This window comes from Dipodomys ordii, unplaced genomic scaffold (assembly GCF_000151885.1).
Source record: "Dipodomys ordii isolate 6190 unplaced genomic scaffold, Dord_2.0 Scaffold33, whole genome shotgun sequence".
In the NCBI taxonomy this organism is placed as follows: Eukaryota; Metazoa; Chordata; class Mammalia; order Rodentia; family Heteromyidae; genus Dipodomys; species Dipodomys ordii.
Window position 1 is genome coordinate 9,241,022 of NW_012267249.1, and position 26,325 is coordinate 9,267,346.

The window sequence follows — 26,325 nt, forward strand, 5'->3', positions numbered from 1 at the left end:
TGGGCTACCACAGCTCCTGGTATGGTGGGAGAACTGGAATGAGTCTGATAGTGAGGGACAGTTAATGAAAGTGCTTTGGACATGAAATGGAGACATCGAGATAATCCCCATTGTAATGGTGCTTCTTAGCCTTTCCAAACCAGGGAACCCATGGATAATATTTGTCTGGCACTCTGACAAAGTGTAGAGGCAACCATCGTGGGGGAAGAGTTGGACTCCAGCTGCCCAGGTCTACCTGTGACCTTGAGAGCTTAATGGATCAATATCTCGCAATAACACTGAAGTGTAGTCCAGTTGCTGAACACCAGTGCGCCACACATACCTTCTGAGGAGTGCTGACCCGGAAGATATTCTTTTCTAGTCTAATAGGAGGGATAATTATAAACCACTCTAGCTCCAGCAGTGCTGAGAATTTTGCAATCCCACAGCTATCTAAAAGGAGTGTACTGGGACTTACAACTACTCTGCTTGAAATTGTGCACTTGAAATTAGAAGTAGAAAAGGCTACCATAAAAGGAATACTGTTTAACAGTCTAAAAATGTCCTTCTAAAGCAACTGACAACAGATCAAGAACCCTCTCCAAGTCATCTTAGACATTACATCAGAGTGCGAGCAGAGGAAACCTGAGCAGAGCATTTGTAATAGAAAAGGCTGCAATTACAGAGAACAGGACAAGGATAATCCCTCACCAGCAACCTGATGAGGAAGAATTGGACCAGCCACATGAGTAAACCATTCTAGTTATGTCAGCCCAAAATAGGAAATTCCTCTAGACATTAATCATATATGCATTGAATAAAATTAATTCCATAGATGGATTCAACATTGTTCAAATGAGTTTCATATTTATTCTTCTGAAATCTGAAGTCTGAAGACTATCACACAGAAATATAGGAAGGCCATCAGTAAGGCCATCTGAGCTGGGTAATCCCAACTTACATTTCAGTCACTGTCTCTTCCTCTACTTACTTAGACCAGGTGATCAGCCTTTGTGCTAGAATATTACCTGCAAAGCACAATTTCACTGTTTCTCTGAGAGACAATTGCCCCCCCCCACATTATCCCAGGCTTGGGAGGATGATATAGTGTTCAGCCATATGGATTACTAAGATATTGAAATATATCCATATTTATTGATAATGAGCCTTCCCCTAGCTCTTCCTCCTCCTTTAGGATCCTGTCTCCTTACTTTTCACTGTTAATACATAGTATAACAGGTAGTCATCAGGGCTCTTAAATATTTTAAGTATCACCCATGGGTGAGAATGAACCACCACATCGACTGTTAAATGCCCAACAATCCTCCAAACACCACCACCACCTTGGTCCTGTGAGAGAACTGGACTTCTCCAATTTTGTTCCAATTGACCAAACCAAAATAAAATACCTCTCTGGCAAAATTAAACTGTTCAACCTCTCTCTAGATTAGATGCCAAGCCTAAGGGAAAGAAATAACCTTTTAATCCCATGGCCACATCTTTGGTGGGGGACTCTTAACTTTCTTCTAAATGTGAGAGACTAAAATCATCTTGACACTCAGCATCACCAACCAAACCTGATCATTTCCTTCACCCTGCCTCTTCCTCTGAACCATTTTTTATTCCATGACACCTTTAAGTCAGCTTCTCCATGCCCTATAACTTTAAAACTTGTCACTCAGAAAACCAGGACATTTCCTTGACAATTGAATGTACTGAGTGATTTGAGAGAGACATGCAACATCCACAGTATCAGCCCAGCTGTGTACATCATAAAGACGAGGCATCTCAGAGCTGGGAGAGAGAAAAGGAAGTGCCCCTGAGGCACAGGGTGGGAGGAAGAAGGTCATCCTTAGCATCACATTTCTGCTATTCTTTCAGGGAATCAAGGAAAAAGGGCAGGAAATGCATTTGGATAGGCAACAAAGCATCATGGCAGGAAACAGGGAAAAGCCAAGGCAGAACAGCCGGCACCTACTCACCAGGGCTGGTTATTGTCAGGAGGTCAAGCTGCCGCTGTTGCTGCAAAAGAAAACACATTGTGAGAACAAATGATTTAAGCCACAGCCAAACTTGTGCTTAGCAGGTCAGGACGGACATGTAAACTGATGTTTGGACACATAGAGCTGTATAAATTTTATGGAATATAGTATTGATTCACAATTCAGCAGAGGGTCTGAACACAGGGAATGGACAGTCTTTTTGCTTATTCTTAGAAGTGCAGATGATTAGAGCTAAGGGTCCTTTTATGGCTTCTAATCACACTCTGGTAGAATAAGACCCCTCTAGAACCACAAAGAAATTTCTAGTCTCTCAGCAGAGAGCTCATTTGTCTTCACCAATCTTAGATTTATTTGCTCACACTGGAGGCATTGGTGAGTGTCTGATACCCAAGTAGCCTTCTTTGTCGTAGGTGTTTCTATTACTCTCAACTTCCAATAACTCTGTGCATGTGGTATGTGTGTGTGTGTGTGTGTGTGTGTGTGTGAGAGAGAGAGAGAGAGAGACAGACAGACAGACAGACAGACAGATAGACAGATAGACAGATAGACAGACAGATAGACAGACAGAGACAGATAGAGAGACAGAGGCAGTAACAGAGACAGAGAAAGAGACAGGGAGAAAGACAGAGACAGAGAGACAGAGTCTTAGGGCTTGAACTCAGGGCTAGGGCACTGACCCTGAGCTTTTTTTGTTCAAGGCAAATGCTCTACCATTTGAGACATAGCTCCATTTCCAGCTTTTTGGATGCTTAATTGGAGATAAGAGTCTTATGGACTTTGCTGCCTAGGCTGGCTTCAAACAGTGATCCTCAGTTCTCAGCCTCCTAAGTAGTGAGGATTACAGGTGTGAGCCACTGGTGCCCATCTCAAATAATAACTTCTTTCTAATTAAGATACTTTGGTGTTGCTTCATTTCTCCAGCCTGATCAATAATGCTATGATGATCCAATCATTCCTTCTCTAACTATCCTTATCCTTTTGAATGAGTATACTAGGTTATATGTATGAGGTTCCTTGGCCTTGTTTCCCCCCAGGGCTTCGATGATCAACATCTCCAAAGGCCTGTGCTCTATCATAGCAACCTATTGGGAAGCTCTGTCCTGGCCTACAGGTTATGGGACTCTGAGTATAAACGTGAATATAGAAGCTTCTTTTGAGAACAATAATGGGAAGCTTCTATAAGACTTCAATCAGACTTCCTTTAGTCTTTAATTTCCCATTGATTCCTCCATCCTTTCTAAACTTGATTTAACACTCATGGGTAACAAGAAATGTACTCATTACCTTACTAATGTAACTGTAACCATTCTGTACAGAATCTTTACAATAACATAAAAAAATTAATATAAAAAATTCTTTAGCATGTCAAACTCCATTTTGAGAATCATTGCTCTAGACTTTAAATTCCAGACTCTCATTGTTCTTTAAATGCTTCTGATCACCTTTCCTTCTCTGATGCTTGCCCTCTTTACCTTACTTTTATTTATCTTGCCTCTGAGACTGGACTTCTAAAATTCAGCTTAAACACAGAGGGGGAAGGCAGCAACATGTTTGAGTACCAAATAAAAGTCAGTCACAGTACTAGGTACTTTGATGTATCATTTTTTTTAATGCTCTTTGAATCCTTCAGTGCAAATTTCATAGACAGGAAGCACATAAAATTCAGAAAGCAGAAATTATCCACTTACAGCTACATTTTCAGGACTAGAACTCAGGCAGGTCTTATCCTGACCAAGGTATGACAATATACATCAACCATTTAGCAAAATGCTTGAAACTTAGTAGGTTCTCAATAAAAAGGTCTATTTATTATTGATGTTGTCATCTATACCTGATTTATAGAAGCTGCCTCATCCCTATTCATAGAATTATGGATGCTTAGAATTCAGGAACCATCAATTGACTTACCACCAGTACAGGAATCCCCTCTGCAATGTCCCTATCACTTAATTGGACTGTTTCACTCTTTTTCTCCACAGGAACAGAAGTAATGGTCCAGACAGTTCTCCTCAGAGCAGGATGGAATGCACTTCATTTAATGACAACATCATTGTTTATAGCTGCCTCAAACCTTGACAATCGCTTACAAGTCTTAAGAAGACCTGTGTCTTTGTCTCTACAGGCTAAGTATTTTCAGTTCCTTTGTTCTTTGCTTATGAGACTTGTGTCAAACCTCCTTGTCATCAGGGTTACCCTTCTTCTCCAGGTAACTGATTAAATGGATGCCTGCCAAAACCTTTTTAGGATCTTTTTACCCATTGCTCATACAACTTTTCACAACCTAAAAGCAGATCTGTGATTTTTTGAGGTCTTCTCAATCACATATCCTTGTTTTCCATCCAGCTCATAAGGCATTCCAGTTGACTTCAAACAAACAATGTTACAACTCTAAGATGTTATTCATCTACATAGCAAGCATGGACTCTCAAGTTGACAGGAAACATACATTCACACTCCCCAGCTACAAAGAATGCTGGAATGCCCCCCCACCCCCTCCTCACCGCCTGACATGCTTCCTAACATGAAGCCAAAGCACTGGGGAAATTGGCTCAGGATGCCTTTGCCAAGGCCAACCTGTTTGGCTTGGCACTTCTTTTTTCATGTACAAGGGAAGAATTCATTGTGTCTTTCTTTTTCCATAAGCTCAACTTTGAAATGATCCACAGTTGGTGAAGGAATTCTGTTTGTCTGAAAAGTTTCTAACTTCTAAATTAAGAACTATTAGGAAATGGTAACTCTATGTCTAGGGTCCAAGTAAGAAAAAAAAGGCAGAACAACAACAACAACAATAACAAAAACCCTGATATGAGTCAGACACACCTGGAAATGTATCCTGGCATCTTGGTGTAACTTTGTATAATAGTCTGCTTCTGGTCTTAAATGTCACAATTCTAAAATGACCAAGTGAAGCTAAAATATTACCAATAAACTCAGAATTAATTGCAACCATGGGCTGTGCTTGTGAATTTCCTCTTCAAGTATGAAGAGTTCCCTAAGAACTTCTGGAACCAGGCACTGGGAGATTAAAGGACAGAATTTAAGTAATACTCACACATCACAAGGTTTTGTGCATGTGTGAATCTTCTTCATTATATTAGAAGTGAAGGCCCTAGAACTACTTAGTCATATCAGTTCACAGCAGAGGGATAACCCTTAGTAAGGATTTACTGAGCTCAATGCTCAAACCTACAGCAGCCTTTCAAACCTCCATGTCTTTGCTTATGTTGTTCTCTTTGTCAACACTCTTATAATATTCCTGGAGACCCTCCCCTTCACTTTTCAAGACTACCATTAAATCATCTCATTATACCCACCCCTAAACCTAATCCTCTGCTTCTTTTCTTTTGCTCCTTTCTTTTTCACTTTGTTCTTCCAACGTATCTTGTTAAAATTTATCTTTTGTACCATGTGCTTAGTCTTATTTGCTCATTTCTCTCTCTTATTAGGTCCTTACTAGAGGACAGGGCTGTGCCCAGAACAAAATCCTGTTTGATGTCATTTAGTTCAAATGATTATTTTATTATTCCCTCTTCAGTGACGCTGGTCAGTTGGAATTAATCAGCATGAAAAGTAAACATGTTCTTCCCTTCTTCATACTTTTACTCTGTCAAATCCTTGGGTTTTCTTGTCTTTATGCCTCCCTTCCCCCATTATTTCTGCAGCTAGTAGTGAACAATGAGTCTATCCATCTCCTCTGGGGGACTTTCCCTTCTGCACTGGATCACCATTTCTTCTAGACTCCTCTAGTACCTCCTGAACCACCCAAATCTGGAAACAAACCCATTTAACCTACAAATTCATTAACATATGTGTGCACCACCTAGTGGTGCAGGCAAGTAAGTGTAGGCTACTGTTTAACATATAAATGAAAACTACATATACATGAAAACTAATCTGTTCCAGAATGACTATGTAAATATTTTAACTATGAAAGTGGAAGCCTTGTACTGGTGATTCATGCTTGTAATCCTAGCTACTCAGGAGGCTGAGATGTGAGGATCAAGGTTCAAAGCCAGTGGGGGCAGGAAAGACCATGAGACTCTTATCTCCAATAAACCACCAGAAAATAGGAAATGGCAATTGTGGCTCAAGTGTAGAGTGCTAGCCTTGAGCTGAAGAGCTGAGGGACAGTGCCCAGGCCCAGAGTTCAAGCCCCACGACCAACAAAAAAAAAAGAAAGAAAGAAAAGGAAAGTGGAGGGAATATTTCCCTCAAATTCTTTAAAAGGGGAGTAAAATGAAGAGAATGTTTTCATGAGCAGTGTAACTAACATGCTCATTTGAGACTGCCAATGGGAAACAGTATATAGTATTTTATAAAGTAGTGGGTTATGCAATTGGACAATAATGTACCATCACTTACATACTGATAGGGGCATGTTAGATATAAAGACTTCCTTGAGTATTTTAAGTAACCAACTAAAGAAAGATGGGATACTTGTATATAAAGATGATACATTAACTTGTGGAAGGCAAGATATATAATAAACTCAGGAGGATTTGTGACAGGTTTGATAGGCAAACATGGCTGACCAAAACTATAGTCCAAGGAAAGCAGAGGTTGTACATTGTTGTTGTTGTAGGTGGTGATGGTGGTGGTGTGTGTGTGCATTTCGGTTGGGAAAGAGGACATTCTTTCTTGGGTAAAAAGATTCCATACCCAGACAAGGGCAATATTCTAATTATTTGTGTGGCATTCCATGGACTCTAGGAGAAATTTGAAAATGTCATGTTGGGTCAGTCAGGAGTTAATATGTGGACATCTGGCTGTGTACAAACCTACATCAGTGTTCTCTTGTAGAAGTGGTACCCACAGACATTCAGAAAAGATAATTTCTGAGCTGAGAACATGGCTTAGTGGCAGAGTGCTGGCCTAGCATGTATAAAGCCCTGGGTTCGAGTCTTCAGTACCACATAAACAGAAAAAGCCTGAAGTAGTGCTGTGACCCAAGTAGTAGAGTGCTAGCCTGGAGCAAATGAAGCACAGGGACAGTGCCCAGGCCCTGAGTTCAAGCGCCATGACTGGCAAAAAAAAAAAAGAAGAACATGTGCATGGTCTACTATGTGATGAATGTGGATCATATCACCACCAAACAGCCATTATGTATATGTGTGTGTGTAGGGGGGAGGATTCTATGGTCTACAGGAATAACCTCTGAATTGATGGCCTATGGAAATTGCTAGAGCATCTGTAGTGAATGCTTATTTACTCCCCATCCAGTGGATGCTATTTTGTGAAGATAATGTCACCCCACTTCTGGTTACCACTGACTGCTTCAAGAGTGAAAGTACTGAAAGTAGAGTTAATTAGAAATGTCATCAAAGAAAGCTGTAACTTTTATGGGTTCAATTATCAATAAAAGCTATAGTTGTCCTTAGTTTAAGAACTTACATGTAAGGCTCAAGTATAGTATTCTATGTCTATAATCCTATAAATCCAAAATTTTGAGTCTGGGATAGGAGGGCGGTGAGTTCAAGACCAACCTAGGCTATATAGCAAGACCCTGTCTCTGGAAAACCAAATAAAAAAGTCAAAGATCAATTTTTTTAAACCTTATCTTAATTTTTTGTAATTATGAAAATAACTAATTTGTCATTTCTCAAATTTTCAGAAAATATTTAATAAAAAATTAATAAAATCATATTACTCAAAGAGATCTACCATTAAACTTTGATATATTTTCTTGTCATTTTCATTATTATATGTATTTAGTGAGAATGTTTTTTTTAATCAATAACAATTGTAGGGCATTTCAATTGATGCAATATTATGTTGGTTTGTTTGTTTCAGGCTGAGTATTTTGGAGCAGAAATATATGTTACATATATTTATTGTGATAACAAATAAATTTGACCTTATTACTGTGATGTTGTTTCTAACCATTCCTCTTTCCAGGGAATGTGGCATTAAATGATAAGACACCAATAAAATATCACTTGGTTATTTTATCACAAAGGTATAGTTTGAGAAGCCTGGTAACTGTAGTCTGCTGACATGGATAAAAGTGACTGAAAAATGGGGATTCTTTCAGACAATATTAAACCTGGAAGATACTCTTTTTTTTCTTTTCATATCAGAAGCCATGGTTAAAAATGGACTTTTCATTTTGGTCACGACTGCATTGCAATTATATCTCAGAATGAAAAGGGACTCGGTGTTCTGGAAGCTCAAGGGCTGGTTTGATGTGTGTGGGGTTCCGCATGGTAGAAGAGAATAGTCACTGATTATGTGTTTTCTTTTGCTTTCTGTGTTTCATGCAAGAGAGTTATTTGGGGAAAAGTGAGTTTTTCATGGAACAGACTGGAGATGATCTAAACAAGAGCACCAGTAAATCCCCCTCAGTGTCCTGTCATTCCAGAAGACAACCATTGTAGGGAAAAATCTAAGGATCATTATCTCTAGAAACAGAAGCCACAGGCACATGTTCAGCCTCAGGCCTCAGGTACTACCCTTTCCAGTGACCAGTTCCTCTTCTCCTCCAGCCACAGACACTTCTTAGGACATCCGAGATCCCAAATCCCTTTCCTACCCTATTTTTAGCAGTGCATGCCCATGGAGAATAGTTCATGTCATATGGCACTGACTCCTCAACTCACTGCTTTTGATTTCTTACTGAAGTCTACTTTCCTCACTGTCTACAGCACTCATTATTTTGAAATTAAATTTGCTCTGTTTTTAAATAATTGAATGATTCCATTATATTTTTTAATAAAGACTAGATTTCTTAGCCCACTATTTAAAAGGAATGTAAAAAAATCTCTACAAGTTTTTTATGTGCTGTTTGAAAACTTCCTTTGGAAGTTTTGGAAAACAAATAGGAAGTACCAATTATTTTCAGAACCAAACTTCAGAAAACAATGATGGGCCTAATCATGTTGGTCAATATAAAACCAGAAAAAAAGGTTGAGAAAAGTAACGTAGTGAGATGGGGTAATGGGAACAGGAAAGGAACTTAGTAATTTATCTTGTGTTATATTATTATTTTTTTCATTTAAGTGACTTATACTGAAGAATTATCAAAAGGGCTTTCTTGAATGAAGAGTGGCCCTGATACTGTTTTACTTTTCACTGAGGAAGTAGGCCAACTTTATGTATGTATGTATGTATGTATGTATGTATGTATGTATGTATGTATGTCGGTTGTAGGGTCTGAGCTCAGGCCTGGGCGCTGTCCCTCAGCTCTTCAGCTCAAGGCTCTTGAGCCACAGTGCCACTTCTGGCTTTTTCTGCTTATGTGGTGCTGAGGAATCGAACTTAGGGCCTGATGCATCCAAGGCAAAGACTACCACTGAGCAACCTTGCCGGCCCAAGTAGGCCAACTTTTAAGACAGATTAAGAGAGGAACCTAGACTGGCAATGAAGCCGCTCTGGGTCTGTTTACAGTGCTTGCCATTCATTCCTTAAGATCACCAGAGATCTCCATTAAGAACTGGATTCTGTTTGTTTCTTTACATATTTGGTTATTAAATAGATATATAACATATGGATTAAAAGACAATTTGGAAAGGCTTGTAATGCAAATACAATAAAATATAAACCACTTAAGGAAATGAAGAGAGAGAAAAATGAGGATTGAAAGGAATTAGATACTTCAGGTGTGAGGCTATAATTCTAATCATTTCCTCAGTGTTCTTAGCAATGATATGTTGGAGCTCAGAGTTGAGAGCACTTGCCCAGCTCATGCAATGACATACCAGCAGAGCTAACTTTAAAACAAGTAAACCTGCTTCTCACACTGGGGTTGAATACAGACTAGGGAGCACAGAAGAAGGTGAAAAGCAGAGGCAGCCTGTGTATTGAGAAGAGAATAGGAAGCCACATATCTGAACATAAGAACAGAGAGCAAGTGTAAGCTACAGCTCCCACACTCATGGGCAGTGTGGCCCTTGGAAAAATTACTTCACCTCTCATAGTGTAGAATAGAATATAAAATATAAAACACAAAAGCTTCAGACTCTGAATATCAAGATGACTTTTCTTAGGTGGAAGAGTTCAGAAACTGAAAAAGATCCCACTGGATACCTTTAAGTATCTAAAAGGTACTTGTTCCCATTCTTCAGATTCAGAAAGTGGCCAGCAGAGCTGAATAGAACTGTGGCAGGAACTGAATGCAATGATGAGTTAAAACATTGAGAAATGTTTTAATGGCCCCAGTTTAGCCACTTACTTGCTATACAGGCCAAGGAATTATCTTCTTTGAACCTGTCTCTAACACATACTGGCTAAGTGACCATGAACAAGTCAGTTCAATACTTGGAAATAGATTTAACGGCTCCCCTACTAGATACCTTCCTACTTGCCACCTAACTAGGTAAATGGGGCAGAATCTGGTAAGACTTTTTATTCCAAGACCCCTTGCTTAAAAGGCCTTTTCTCCCTCTCTTTCTTCATGTTCGCCTTCATTCCTACAATCATGACCCTCTTGCAGCCACCTCTGCTGTCCCAGGCTGGGCTCAGAGCCTCCTGAAATCTCACTCCACACCTTGAACTACCCTTGGCCACAGATGTTAGTGCTGTGGGTTGCAATTATCTGTTTGAGTCATCTGGCTATGAGCTGCTGCAAGCAAGGCTGCTATGGGATTCAGATCAGAATCTCTAGTGCCTTCCACTGTACTTGGCACATAACAGAGCCTTGGTCATGTTTGCTGAATTGTACAAAACTGAGGAGTTCCTGTGAAAAATATCATGACATTCAGAATAAAACTCTGGCACTGAAAGTGAGGCAACATGAATCTGTGTTCCTGCCCAGCCAGAGTAATGCCTCTAAGCCGTGTCATATATATATACACATACATATATATGTGTATATATATATTTTTTGCAGGAAGTAAAAGTGCCAGGCCATGAAAGACTATTTTTTGCATTTCACTGGCTCTCATGGAAGTTCCATTCCACAGTGATTGACCAGGACTTTCAACAAGAAATTGCCAGCTTGATTATGGGGAAAGAATCCAGATCTAATTGTTCTTTGTAAGCCTGGGACAGAAGGTATTGTTGCTTGAAAAATGGAACTGTCTAAATTAATTTTCTTGAAACAAACATCTTTGCCAAATAAAAGCAATGCATAATAACAACCCATAATTAAAAGCAAAATGATACCTTTTGTTATGTGGGGAAAGCAAATGTGTTCACCACAATAAAAGGGCAAAATGTTAGTTTTTTTGGAACTCTAAAGACACATCTTGAAGCCTGGTTTGAGAGGAGTGTGTGTGTGTGTGTGTGTGTGTGTGTGAGAAAGAGAGAGAGAGAGAGAGAGAGAGAGAGAGAGAGAATAGCATAGGGATTGGGAAGATGTTTCTCTTTTTTTTCCCTTCATATTACCATTGTAAATGAAGTTTTAGAAAACAAACATCTGTCACTTCTGACTTCCCAACAATGCAGCTAGAATATTCTTAAATCTCTTTGTGCTTTTCATCGACAGAAACTGGGAAAATGAGAAAAAGCATTTCTTACTGAACTACCCTTGTTTAATTTTGCTAAACACTTTTTTTAAATTTAATTTAATTTTATTTGTGAACATACTGTACAGAGGGGTTACAATTACATGGGCAGGATAATGCGTACATTTCTTACCAAGCATTGCAGCCTCCTCCTTTGTTTACCCTTCACATCCCTTCCCAGCCTTCCCCCTCCCCCCCAATCCCAATCCTTCTCCTTCCCCCCTCCACCCGCCCCCCCACCCCGCACCGACGTTTAAAGTTATTTGTGTATATATCTTTGTGAAATAAATATCCATCTATCCATTCATCTATGTAAATACATAATTGTAAACTAGTGAACAGAAAAGAGTTAATTTAGAAATAATAAACTTCTGTTGAATGTTTACTATTTGAGAAGACTTTAGTTATGATTATTTATTTTATTTCCCTAGCAATTGTACAGTGCAGATATTTAACCTCACTTTACAGATGAGGAAACCAAAGCTCAGAGAGGTTAGGTAAATCATATTATGTAGATAGTAAGTGATGGTTTTGTGAGTTAATCCTGTCTAAATATCTATGCTTGTAATATGTAAGTAATAACTATGCACTAAAAACAAAAGTGTGGTCAGAAAAGATACTAAATGTACTTTTTGCAGTATTAAAGACTGAACCCTGGGCCTTATGCATGCAAGGTCAGCTTTCTAGCACTTGAGCTATACTGCCTTGTTATTCGTTTTTATTATATTTTTGACAGAGTCTTACCCCTACTTTTGCCTAAGCTGGCATCAAATTCATGATTCTCTTGACTCCATCTCTAAAGTATCTAGGATTAGGAGCACATGCCACTACTTTTGGCAAACATATAAGTCTTTCTATGTTGAAGAATGTTCCATATACTTTTTTTTGTCAGTCATGGGTCTTGAACTCTGGGCCTGGGTGCTGTCCCTGAGCTCTTCAGCTCAAGGCTAGCACTCTACCACTTAAGCCACAGTGCCACTTCTGGTTTTTTCTGCTTATGAGGTGCTGAGGAATCGAACCCAGGGCCTCATGCATACAAGGCAAGCACTCTACCCCTGAGCCACCTTCCCAGCCCCATGTTCCATATACTTTTGAAAACAATGTGTATTCTCCCCTAAAGCAACCAGCACAACCATGTTCACTGAAGTATTGTTTACCATAGCCAAGATAAAGAATCAACCCAGATTCTCCTCAGTGGAAGAATACATCAAGAAAATGTGGTACATATACACAGTGGAATTCTACTCTTCTATCAGAAAGAATGATATTGTACCATTCTTAAGGAAATGGAAAGACTTGGGAAAAGTATATTAAATGAAGTAAGCCAGAGCAAAAGAAACATAGGTTACATGGTTTTCCTCATTTGTGGTAGCTAGTATGTGCCTATAAATCTACAAGTAAACACATCAAGTGATTAAAATACACACATAAACACATACATACACACACACACAAACACACACACAGGGACATGATAAATTATATAGGTTTCTAGACATTCACACACTGAAGCCAAAGGAAGATATTCATAGGAGTGGATGACAAAGGCTCAACAGATATGTGCATATGAACATAATTCATGAAATGAACTCCAAGGAAAAGAAACAAGGGGGTTGTTTTTAGTTGCTGCTGTTGCTGTTTTGTTCTCCTTTGCTTTTGTCTTGTTTGTTTGTTTGTATTGGAAAAGGTACGAGGGCAGCACAGAAAAGGTGAAACAAAGGGTGAACAAATACTAGAGAGCAATTGAATTCATATCCATTTAAGGTACACTATGTATTGCCATTTTACTTTTTTTAATTGGTGCTGGACCTGGGACTTGGATTCAGGGCTTGGGCAATGTCCCTGAGCTCTTTTTCTCAAGATAGCACTCTACCACACTGAGACACAGCTCTACTTCTGTTTTCTGAGTGGTTAATTGAAGATAAGAGTCTCACAGATGACATTTTTGCCCTGGCTGGCTTCAAACTGTGACCCTCAGATCTCAGCCTCCTGAGTAGCTAGGATTATAGGCCCAAACCAACACTACCCAACTTTGTCATTATTTCTTCTACCTCTTTAGCATTCTCAAGTCCCTCTTGAATCCCAACAACCTGAATATTTTCTACTTTAACACTGTATAAAGTTCCCATAAGCTTTCTTCATTTCATTTCTTTTTAAAACTTAGTTTTCCTTTGTGTATTTTCAAATAACCTGTCAGTTCATTGATACTTCTGTTTGATCTATTCAGCTGTGGGTACAGTCTATTGTATTTTTCATTTAGTTTAGTATATTTTTTTCAGTGCAAGGATTCCCTTTGAATTAAAAAAAGTAATTTCAAACTCTCTAATAAAGTACTCAATTGTTTCTTTATGTATTCTTGAAATGTACCGAGTTTCCTCCAAATAACTATGTTAAATTCTCTAAGTTTGCACATAGCAGATGGTATGGTCACTTTCTGCCACCTTAACTTCTATTAGGTGAGCTCATGGTCCCTTGCAAGTTCTTTAAGCTTGTTGGTATATGCCATCTATTTATTGTTTAGGTGTTTGCTCTCATCTTCCTGATATGACTTTGTGTCTGTCCTTTCAGAATTTCTAAATAGGCAGCTTATTTGCTTTAAGTCTATGGTTATTGCTGCTATTTATGCACTAGATGGCAACATCAGTCTAGGTTTGCCAGAAGTCCTAGTTGGTGTGTTGTCACTGTTTCAGCACTAGAGGAACCTCCAGGTCCTTCTTTGTACCAAACACATAAATGGTGAGTTGTTCATTATGGATTAAGGGTTGTCTAAAGGGCATAATCTGTTCCTAGAAGCCTCTGCTTGGGGACAGGTTGGGCCCAGGTAAGTCATCCATAGTTGCCAAACAGGGTAAGATTTTTGTATGGCAGTGAAATTCACCATGGGAGCACCAACCCTAGGTTCTTATGCAATGTCTTGGTGCCTATCTACATGGATTTACCCAGCTCCAATTGGACACTGACTCTCTCCATATTATGTTTGTTGGGACTGGGAGAATTTACTTGCAAGCTGAATTTATTGTAGCTTGCTGTAGATAATGCTGGCCAAAATACAAGTCTGTACAATTTGGGCTTCAAGTTTCTATTTGGCACTAAGATTTGTTCTGGCCTGGAGACCAGGTCATAACCCTTTGTGCTGAGCTCCAATTAGCTAGAGCTGAGCTACCAAAGGCAGCTATGAAGGTAGTTGTGAAAGATAAATTCTGTGCTTACTTTCTTAATCTATCTTCAAGCTGTGAGACCTGAGGTTAGGAGTGGAGTATTTGAGGCAGTCCCTTGGCTTCTAGGTTAATATAGGTCTGGAAGTTCAGTCTACAGCTTTAGATATGGGGGTATGGGCTGCCAAGCTCTGCCTAGTACTGGGTTCCAGGTCTAAAGCTTAGACTTAATTCCCTTTCCCTGCCCCAAGTTGAAGTTATGTTTCACTCTGTGTATAATTTAGAGAGGCCTCTCTTTTCTGCCTGCCTTCTTCAATGTGTCTTTTCTTTTTGTTATGCTGATACCTGAAACTATGATCTCTCAGCTGGTTTCCTTAGCTCTAATGAAGGTACTATAATTCATGAATAGCTGTTCAAAGTCCTGATTCCATAGACAGATGAGTGATGGAGGATTTTACTCCTTTGTCACCTTGCTCTATCTCTCCATATGGTAGTTCTATATATAGTTAGTTCTATATATAGATAGTTCTATATATAGGTAGTTTTTTTTATAATTTTCTGAGAAACCTCCATACTGTTTTCCATAATGGCTATACTAATTTATATACTCACCAACAGTGTATAAGGGTTCCTTTTTCCTCCAAATTCTAAAATTTCTTTTCTTCCTTCTTTCCTTCCTCCTTCCTTCCTTTTTTTCATTTCCTTTTCCTTCCTTGCTTCCTTCCTTTCTCCCTTCCTGTCTTTCTTTCCCTTCCTTTCCTTTCCCTTCCCTTCCCTTCCCTTCCCTTCCCCTCCCTCCCTCCCTCCCTCCCTCCCTCCCTCCCTCCCTTCCTTCCTTCCTTCCTTCCTTCTGTGCTTGCTTTGCAGATGTCTTCTTATATGCTTATTCCTTTGTCTGCCCCATCTTTCCAGAAACAATTTTTATTTGATTAGCTACCTGTTCTTTTTTCTAAATCTGAAAGTGCAGTGACTTCTACTAGACACTAAAGCGTCAGGATTATGCAGTGACATAAGGCTATATTCATCTTTATGTCCTTTCTGACCCCCCTTTACTGACAAGTAGCTGATGACTTAAGAGGTTGAACTTTTTTTGGGGGGGGGTCTGGTTGTGGAGCCTGAACTCTGGGCCTGGGTGCTGTCCCTCAGCTCTTCAGCTCAAGGCCAGTGCTCTACCACTTGAGCCACAGCGCCACTTCCGGCTTTTTTCTTTTTGCTTATGTGGTGCTGAGGAATCGAACCCAGGGCCTCGGGCATGCAAGGCAAGCACTCTACCACTGAGCCACCTTCCCAGCCTGAGGTTGAACTTTTTAAAAATATATATTCTTTGTTTTTGCCACTTAGAGTAGCCAATATCTGTTCAGAATTTGTTACATGACAAGTTAATAAACAATAAAATAAGGCAAGCTTATGGGTACATGAGTGGATCAAACTTTTTTTTTTCCTAACTGCAGTTCTCCAAGGAAATCTTCCTGTTCCAGGCTGCCTGCTCTTCAGAGGATAAGCTGACCAGCCAGTCATTCCCAGGTAGACTCGTAGCTCTGCTTTTTGCTAGTTTTAGCTTCCTAGAAGCTGTTATTGGATAATGCCTATCAGCTACTATATACCTAGGCATTGTACTTTGCATGCCTAGGTTTTATACTTTGAGATATACATCTCTTTGCTTTTTGTTCAAATATCTAATTCTAATTCTTTTGAATATGTATGTTTCTATGCTTTGCAACATTTTAAGACTTTTTTTCCTTTTTATCAGCACATATTCATTACAAAAATAATAGGCATCATTGTAATATTTTCCTATATACATATTACAAACTTTGACCATATTTAAATCTCTAATTCTTATTAAGGAATCAGATTTGTAGGCATTCCTCTTGTTATATAGGTGAAAAGCCCTAAGTATTTCAATTTTTTTTCCTAGGAAGTATAAGCTAAAAAGTTCCAGTATAGGGGTTTTAACCAGAACACAATTTCTTTTTATTAAATCACATTCCCCACATTTTCTTGCTTTTCATAGATTTCTAGTTATGAGCATACAGTATGTGATCAAGAAACACAGAATGAATTATTTGTACTTTAGAAAACTTAACAAGTTCTTTGAATGAACACTTTTCTTTCCTGAGCCAGCTCCTGTGTGTGGGCAGGTGGCAGATGGTGACAATTGTCCACTGCTTCTCTGAATATCACATTTGTATCCTATTCAAAAACACATTTACAAAGATACGTCTATCGATATAGATGGAGGAATGAATAGAGGACAATGTTTTCTTCAACTATTATGTTCCTAAATGTGTCAATATATTTTCTTTTCTTTGCAAGTAGAGCACTACTTGGACTTTTCTTGTCTCTGCCTCAGAAATTCTGTAATTACCAGGCAAGCAAGAATTCTACAGCTGGTCCCCTATGGAGAGAGAGCAACCAGCTCTAGTACTTTACCAGTTAAAAGAAGAAAGAGCCCCTGGTGTTGAGATGGATGTATCTGTGACTTTTTAAATCAAATGTATGGGTGTGTGTTTAGTACATATGTGAAAGTGTCTGAATACGAAAGAGAGAGAGAGAGAGAAAGGAAAAATAGGTAGTGGAGGATCCTTACATATTATGTGCTTCAGAGTCAGTAAACCACAGCCCACTGGTCAAATGTGGCCAGCTGCCTATTTTTGCCAAATATGATATATATATATATATATATATATATATATATTTAGAAATATGAAAAAGGAAAAGTAATACTTTGTGGCATGTAAATATATGAAATCCAAATTTCAGTGTTCATAAATAATGTTTTATTGAAACACAGCCATAGTTTTGTGGGTTTTTTTGTTTTGTTTTTTTTTGTTTGTTTGTTTTTGTCTGTTGTGGGGCTTGAACTCTGGGCCTGGGCGTTGTCCCTTAGCTTTTCAGCTCAAGGTGAGCATTCTACCACTTGACCCACAGCAGCACTTCTGGTTTTCTGAATGGTTTATTGGAGATAAGAGTCTCATAGAGTTTCCTGCCTGGGCTGACTTTGAACTGCGATCCTCAGATCTCAGCCTCCTGAGTAACTAGGATTATAGGCGCGAGCCACCAATGCTGCACTTTACAGTTTTATTTAGATATTTTTGGCTGCAAGGTCAGAGAGCTGAATATACCATGGCAGAGATTGTAGTTAGCCTACAAAGCTTAAAATATTTTTCCTATTGTCCGATTGAAGGAGTTTGCTGATCACCTAATCTAGATCAAACTCCAGAGCAACAACTTTCTGGTGTCCAGTGCATGGAATAACACTATGACTGGCTTAGTGATATCTAACTTGTGAGGTTTTAATACAAAATGGAAATGTACAGCTCCTCATTCAGAAAGGAAAAATGTGTCACTGAAATTCTGTTTTTCATCTTCTGTTTCTCTCTATTAAGATAATTATAATTTCTGATTTAACATTGTACTCTTTCTGACCTGGGGATAGTTGTAAGTGTGGATCATCAAGTGCCAGAGGCCCCACAAGAGATTCAGAGTCTCTGTTCACATGGCCCACTGCTTGCTGGGCGCCAGCTGCTGGATGTGGGGACAGGGAAGTTGAGACATCTCCCGTTTAAGTGGCCATCTGCCCCATTGCAGATGTCAACCCAGAGGAATACTGCAATTCTTACCTGGATAGAGATGGATCAAATACTGGCTTTTGCTGAACATACCCTGATCAACAAACATTTAAACAAGAGAGAGATGGGCTGGGAATGGGGACTCTAGAAGGTTAGGAATCATGTGACCCAAGAATCTGCTCTACTAGGTAGCCAGTCGGTCTGTGTGTGAACTGAGATTCTTGACGTCTTGCTTTACTGTCTTACCAAGCTTTTCTTAAAAATACAAATCCAAATGTAAATTACTAAGTTTTACATAGCAGCCATAGAGTACTAAATCCCAAAAGTGTGAGTGTAGGTCTTGTACTGATTGTACATTGTAGAAACTGGGTGTACAAGCATAGCACATAGTAAGAGTGGAGAGACTGCTTCATGAATAATATTCTATGAGCAATATGCACAGTCAAAAAGTACCTGCTCATCTCTTCCACTTTCTGAATCAGTTTCCTCATTGTAAAATGTATCTCTCTTTGAGGATTCAAGTGAAAACATAGAAAATGTTCTAAAGCCTGCTGTGAGTCTTCTACTTCTCCGGGAGTATCCTCCAGCAGCTCGGTCAGCCACAGATTCTTACTGGTCTTACCATATTAGCAATCAATTTCATTCCTTGGTTCTAGGATATTTAGAGAGAAGTTTTAGCAGAGTGGGATCAGTGGGTAAGTGTGTGATACCAGATCCAAGGGCTGAAAATGATAGCTGAGTACAACTGAAGGCATCAGGAAAGGTTTGCTGAGGAAGCTTTAATCCTGTTTCTTGTAGAATAAGTGGGATGTTTCTAGATAGACAATAAAAGTGAGCTTTAGGAGTATTGGATGATACTTCTGCATGAGAAAAAGCACAGAGATGGAGAAGCAGATGTGCAGCTGGGAAGTGAGTGAATACTACAGGATGATGGGTATAGAGGAAAGGTAATACATGGGAGAGAGTCATGCTACGGGCATGACTGTGCCCTACTTTGGAGGGAGACAACTAGAAGCCTCTAACAGGTAATGAAGAGAGGCATCTTGCTAATGTGTCCCTTGGCAACGACAGATTTTGTTTATAGAAAGTGAGAATGACAAACAGAAAGAGAATGGCAGCAGAAGGTAGATGAAAGGAAACCAGTCTTTGTAGGGAAGCTATCATGGTTCAGGCCTGTATTAGGATGTCTATATTTCTATTACAATAACTTCACAGAGTCAGCAAATACAGAGATTAGGGGCCTTTCCAAAGACCACATAACTAGCTAGGAGGTAAAGGCAGTATTTTGTCCAGGGTCTAGCTAATACCCTGGTCCAAATACATATTAGTGTCTCAGTCTGATTTTTTTTAAAGAATTTCAACCTAACAGATGGAGACCCTCCCCATTTCCCTGGGGGCAAAACATGGGAAGGATACTCCTGAATCTCCAGTTAGAAGTGACTCCTGCTTTGCTTTTCTCCAGGTGACCTTATTTTGGTTGAATTTATAAGGATGTAGAGCCATGGGTTTCTGGAGGGCCCCCCTCTCTCTGTGTTTCAAGGGCCCAGGGTAAGGTCATCAGTCCATTTGCAGAATGAGTGAACAAATTAATGAAGAGACTAAGACCTCCCTACTTCTTTGTGGAGTCCATGACCCTCCTTACTGGAAGCCAAAGACAAAAGCAATCCTTGCAGTTTTTAGGAGAATGCATGCTGAGGGTGAGGGCTGTGCCGACGACACACAGTTCTACCATCAGAACCAAATTTACAGCAAACAGTGCACATAAACAGCACAAGCTACTCAGTTAGGCTAATTTATGTTCACACCAGGGCCATCCTGGCCCCCAATGCCCAAAGCTCTTTACAATTCCAAAATGATTAAAAGCATCACACAAACCCTATATTTTCCATTTTTATTAAAAGCACTAAAGTGGGCAGTGCTTTCTGAATGTCAATGGGGAGCTATTTCCCAATCCAGGGAGAAAAGCTTCTCCTTAGTTGGCCAAAGCAGACTTCTCTATACCCTGCCCCATGGATCCTTTTGCCTGCAAACCCCACAGTTCTGACTATTGAAACAACTCTGCTTCTTCACTCCACTCTTCCCCACGTCATGGTCTGTCCTACCAAGCTCATCTTCTTCCCCCAAATTCTTTTCACTCAGACCCATAACCTCATTAAAGTTTTCAGATTTACTGTCTAAACTCATTATCTTGATAGCCAAAGCCCTTTCCGAATTGTGCAAAACTGCCTTTCTTATCATGAGTACCATCAATTAGACAAAGTTGTCATATTCCCCTGATTTTTTGAAGCCTTTGTCAGATGACTTTCTTTTCTCACTTAAGATTTTACTCAATATTCTTCTAGACTCAACTTTGCAGGCTGAATTCACCTTCTTTTTACTCTATAACTTTCAAGTAAACCTCATATTGAATTATATATAATTATGTGTCAATTTCTTCCTATTCTGGGTCTGGTGCAGAGTAGGGACTTATTGAATATATAATAAATGAGTGATCAGTCAACTGAGAATATTGAATAACTTGTCTTAACAGAGATAATACTGGGATGAGGGTAAGAAACTTACTCATCTAAAAAGCTAACACTACTTACTGTTTCACTGAGAACAAAAACAAAAAAAACCCACCTGAATGAATGAATGAATGAATACACACCTGTGTAGAAATAGTTTCCCTCTCTGCATGATTGTATGGAGGGATGCTCTCTGGCCCTAAGACCAACCCTGCCCTTCTGTCTCCTATCTAGAGATCTCAACTCTAAGCAATGTTGGCTTAGCTTTTCTAAATCACTCAAAAATTTAATTTTGCTAGCTCAATTTTAACATATGAACTATGCTAACTTTTCCATGAAAATGCTTTGACTCTACTCTCCCTTCCCATTTCCACCATAATTTTTTCTGCTTCCCTTGAAACACTGGTCTGTGTTTAGGGTCTGACTCCTCTTCACTCCTTCCCGTTTCATAAAGCTTTTGTCCCTAATAGTAAACGTGCTCTTGTCAAGTTGTCTGTGACCTCCGCATTCTGTCCTTGTCCTACCCAGCAGATTAGCAGTATTTTGTGTCTTCGTCCTGCATTTGGCGTCTTCCCCTTGCACCTCTTTTAAAACACTTGACTTCCATGGTATAATACTCTTGCAGTTTTCTTTCTATTCAAAGGGCCTATCCTTCTACAGCTCCCCTGCTTGTTCCTCTTTCCCACACTTTTTGTATGTGTGTATGCCAAACCTGGGGCTTGAACTCAGGGCCTGGGTGCTATTCTTGAGCTTTTTTTTCACTTAAGGCTAGTGTTCAAGAGCCTCTGAACTAATGCTTCAGCTTCAACACTTGCCACATGCTGCCTTTTAGGATTATTCACAACACCATGTTTAGAGTGGCTGTAATGAAACTAAGTAAGAGAGCTCCAAAACCTCAAATGGCTCTTGATGTGCTCTGAAGTCTTGGATTCTCACAAAATTCTTGTGTTAAAATTCCTTAAGCTGCGCACTGATGGCTTCCACCTGTAATCCTAGCTACTCAGGAGGCTGACATCTGAGGATTGGGATTCGAAGCCAGCCCAGGCAGGAAAGTCCATGAGACTCTTACCTCCAATTAATCACCAGAAAACCAGAATAGTGCTGTGGCCCAAAGTGGTAGAGCATTAGCCTCGGGAACAAAAGAAGGGCAGAGACAAGAGTCTAACCCTGAGTTCAAGCCTCAGAACTTGCAACAACAGCAATAACAAAATTTCTAACCTTTAATATGATAGAATTAAGAGCTGGGCTTTTGGAATGTGATTAGATCATAAGGACAGAGGCTTCATGTATAGGGTTAGTGTCCCTATAATAAGACTAAGAGAAAGCCAGCTAGTCTCATGAAGACAGAGACAAGATTTTCATCTATTGAAAGGACCTTGTATCTGCTGGTGCACTGACCTTGGATTTCTTCACTCTTCAGAAATGTGAGAAATAAGCCTGGTGTCAATGGCACACACCTGTAATCCTAGCTACTCAGGAGGCTGAGATCTGAGGTTCAAAGTTCACAGTCAGCCTGGTCAGTATAGTCTATGAGATTCTTATCTCAAATTAAGCATGAAAAAAGTTGGAAAGAGAGCTGTAGCTTAAGTAGTAAAGAGAAAGAAAGAAAGAAAGAAAAGAAGGAAGGAAGGAAGAAGGAAAGAAAAAAAGAAGGAAAGAAAGAAAGAAAGAAAGAAAGAAGGAAAGAAAGAAAAGAAAGAAAGAAGAAAGAAAGGAAAGAAGTAAGGAAGGAAGAAGGAAAGAAAGAAAGAAAGAAAGAAAGAAAGAAAGAAAGAAAGAAAGAAAGAAAGAAAGAAAGAAAGAAAGAAAAGAGAGAGAAGGAAGGAAGGAAGGAAGGAAGGAAAGGGAGAAGGAAGGAAAGGGAGAAAGAAAGGTAGTGTGAGAAATAAATATTTATTGTTTAAGGGCTTCCCAGTTTATGATATTTTGTTATAGCATCCCGAATACACTAAGATAGGTATCATCTCACTTGTAAAACAAAACCCTTATAACGTCTGTAACTGTTGTGTTTAACTGGCCTGTCTTCCTCTCTGTGGCCCCATGTAAGCTACTTGCTTCCCTGCTGTTCCTGGAGCATGTCAGCCATGATCCACTTTAACTGCTGTGCCTGTGGTTTCCCTCAGATAGTCATATCCTACTTCCTTTCTCTTCATAGTGATGGCTTCCTAACTTTCCTATTTAGTATTTAATCCAGCCCTCTCCCTGACTCCCCTGTCTCTTCCTACCCATATGCCAATTGCTTTTTTTTTTCTCTGTAGCACTTTACCATAACCACTGTCAGGGCTTACATTTTATTTTAAACACATGCATTCATTAATAGTTTTTGCTTTCACTCTTAGCAGGTATCCTGGTTTGGATGATAAATTACATAATCAATTGCACTTCATCACCTCACATATGAAATATTTCATTTATTTTGCTCTGTATTATTCCCTTTTTAGAATACAAATGAGCACTTTGAAGGTCAGGAGTTTTATATGTTATGTTCCTTCCTTTGCCTCCAGTACCCAGAACAGTGTCTGGAATACAGTAATTACTCAATAAGTATTTGTAGGATGAATGAAATTAAACATGTTTCAGTAACATTAGGGGTAGCTATGTCCCTGGTTACTTTTCTTTTAAAAGGATTAGAATTTAGTCTCAGACTCAGGGCAATGTTCATAATTCAGGGAAGAAGTTTACTTTATTCCCAAATCCTATTAGCCCTTCAAATCTAAGAATCAAATCTATGAATCAAAGAGAAAGGTACATTTGTAAAATTGTTGCCATCTTAGAAAGGTGTCCCATCAACCTCACACTCATAGCAAGTAGATTAGTGCTTGGAACAGCCTCCTAGCACAAATGAAGGCATTCTTTAGATGTAAACACTTACATGTAAATACAAATCCCTGCCCCTTCTAAGGCATAATGACTGTGTTCAGTGTCGAGGGAGAAAAACACACATTATCCAGGCAGCAGTTTTCGGATGCATGCCTGTGACATTATCTCTAATCATATACAGCCTATTTAATATCCGCTTTTTGGGGAGCTTTACAACTTATAATTATTGCCAGCAGGAATAAAGAAAAAAAAGAAGAAAGTGTAGGAAGGGAGGGGTAGTTAGGAGGGAAAACTTCCTGAGAGCAATAACTGTGAGAAATTTAGGCGCAAGCTTATTAGAAGATATTAGAAACTACATTTGGATTAAAGCTAAGAAAAATAAACTGTATAAAAGCTATGCAATCCAGGAAGGTCTTAGAAGATTTTTCAGATTGTCTGATTATCTTGTGTGTCTTTGACACTGAAAAGTAGTTAGTGGAGTTATGAAGGGTGGCAGATTTAGAGTCCAAACTAGATCTTTTATAAGTCCATATGGAGCTCAGAAAGTCCTCCAAGGCTGATGGTTAAATTCATTCATTTTTTTAAAGAGGTGAAGGACCTTGAATGTCAAAGACTCAAATTCAAGCCTCTCAATTAGAAGCATAGCGAAGTCCTCAGAAGAAAGGAATCATAAGGGTCCCTTCTTATACTGGAGTCTTAAAATGGGAGTGATTTCCTCTGGGCTTCAGACTGGGGCCAGAGTGTAGCAGGTATATATGTGTATGGTGAACTCTTTCATGCCTAATAAGAGAGCTGAGTCTTAATAAAATGCAAAGTTATAAAGAGCATCAAGCTTTACTTCTGTCTTCTGTCCCACCATGAACCTACTCACGCTCAGAGTACAGGAGGAGAGACTGGTTAAGCCTCAGAGCTTTGGTGTCAGGCTAACCTTTGCTATTTTCCAGAACTTTCTTCTTATAAAGCTTTTTAGTCTCAACTTTCTGTTAGGTATATAGGAATTCTACAATTCTGTGGGATCATGGTAAGGATTAAGTAATATACTGCTTTAAAGTGCCCTCAGATAATTTATTTGGTTAGGAATTTGTGTATATGTTCTTGTATTTTTCTTTCGTCTTTGATTCCAAACTATAGTTGAGCTACCAGCCCTTGTTTCAGTGGGGCTAGGGGGCTTTTGAAGGAGGGGTGTCAGAAGCTGCTTGGAGTCAGTGGTGTTTTTGTGGTTTTGTGAAGGCAAAGTTATATCCACCGAGGAGACTATGGCTGTGGTCATACTTGAGGAGGAAAAGAATAGAATATAGGTTTTACACCTTGCCCCAGCAAAAATGAAGTCTAAAATAAATGACCACATACTTGTCTGATACCGGGGCTGCTCAGGCAGTAGGCCTGTCTGTTTCAATGGTGGCTTTCACCACGACAGAGTTTCTGGAGAGACTATGCCAACCAGCATGTATATAGTCTCACACTATTTTGGACTAAACATTTGTTCTTCCTCCTAATTCATAGGCCTGAAATAAACTCATATGCCCTGGATGTGATGGCATTAGGAAAGTGGGCCTTTGGGGGACAATTAGAAAGCACTAAGGGTGGAATCCTCTTGAACTGGATTAGTATCCTTATTAAAAGACCCCAGAGAGCTATCTAGACCTCTTCCTACTATGTGAGGATATTATGAAAAATCTGAAGTGATAAGGAGAGTCCTTACCACAATTCAACCTGATCTCATATTTTTTAGCCTGCAGAACTGTGCAAAGTGATTTTCTATTGTTTATAGGACACCCAGTCTAGGCTACTTTGTTATAGCAGCTCAAATGTACTGAAACAGTCACCTCAGCTTTTCAGTGTTAAAACTGAAGATCAAGATGAGAAGGGACATGTTCCAAGTTTCTTAAGTCACAGGCTATGAAAACTTTAAATGTTAGAGATTATTAAGAGGCTGATTTGAGATAAAAAAAGACACTTGAAGAGCTTTAACATTTTTCAGTTAACTTAAAAATGTGAAAATCCTCTGACCCAGCAACTCCACATTTAGGAAATTAGCTTAATGAAGTGCTTAATATTTGGCTAAGAGGAAATTTATCAAAGCATTATTAATAATGACAGTACTAATAGTTGCCATAAACTAAACATTTACCTCATATCAGATATTGTATTGGATGCTTTGCATATATTCTCATTTACTCTTCAAAACAACCTTTCTTTCAGGATTTAGAAAAACTAATATTTAGAGGGGTTAATTCATCTTCCCAAGAACATACAATTCAACTAATTAACATGTAAAACCTGAGTTGGATTCCAAGACTGAAGCTCTTACATTATTCTTTCTGCTTAGTTATAAATTCATTTTTGGGGCTCTCAGTGGAAGGGCCAATAATTTAGAATCAGGTACCTGTATACAATAAAATGCAATAAGCCATTATGCTTTATATTATAGATAAATATTTAGTGGTAAAAGGTTGGCTATGAAAGATTGCTGTGTAGTCATGTAGTACACTGTTACAGTGGATATATAACTGTAAAAGTACTAATTTCATTTGTAGTAAATTAGACAATGGGAAATTTTATAATTTTTTCTAATGAATAAGGAATAAATTTAATTTGAAAAGAAGATAGGCTTGATTTTATAATAAAGAGGTTTTCAGCAGGACAGGAGAGAGAGGATTTCCTGTGGAGAAAAAAAATCTTCACCTTGAATTTGCGCTGAAGCATATTAGTTGTTACTTCTCCAGAAAAATCCACCCACCTGTATGGAATGTGGAAATCAGCATCTACTTATTACACTATGCACAAGTACCTGGGTAGTGAAGGGGGTTTTGGCACCTGATGCCAGAGGGATTTGGGGGACTCTGCTT

General features: G+C 39.1%; 1 protein-coding gene across 1 annotated transcript in view; it reads right to left on the bottom strand.

The window, feature by feature from the left end:
• The window catches only part of Agbl4 (ATP/GTP binding protein-like 4), a 977,755-nt gene that overhangs the window by 296,126 nt on the left and 655,304 nt on the right, over window positions 1-26,325 (bottom strand). The window contains exon 5 of the mRNA XM_013016801.1: window positions 1,962-2,001. Within this exon, the coding sequence (XP_012872255.1) occupies window positions 1,962-2,001 (40 nt within the window). The remainder of the gene's footprint in view (window positions 1-1,961; window positions 2,002-26,325) is intronic.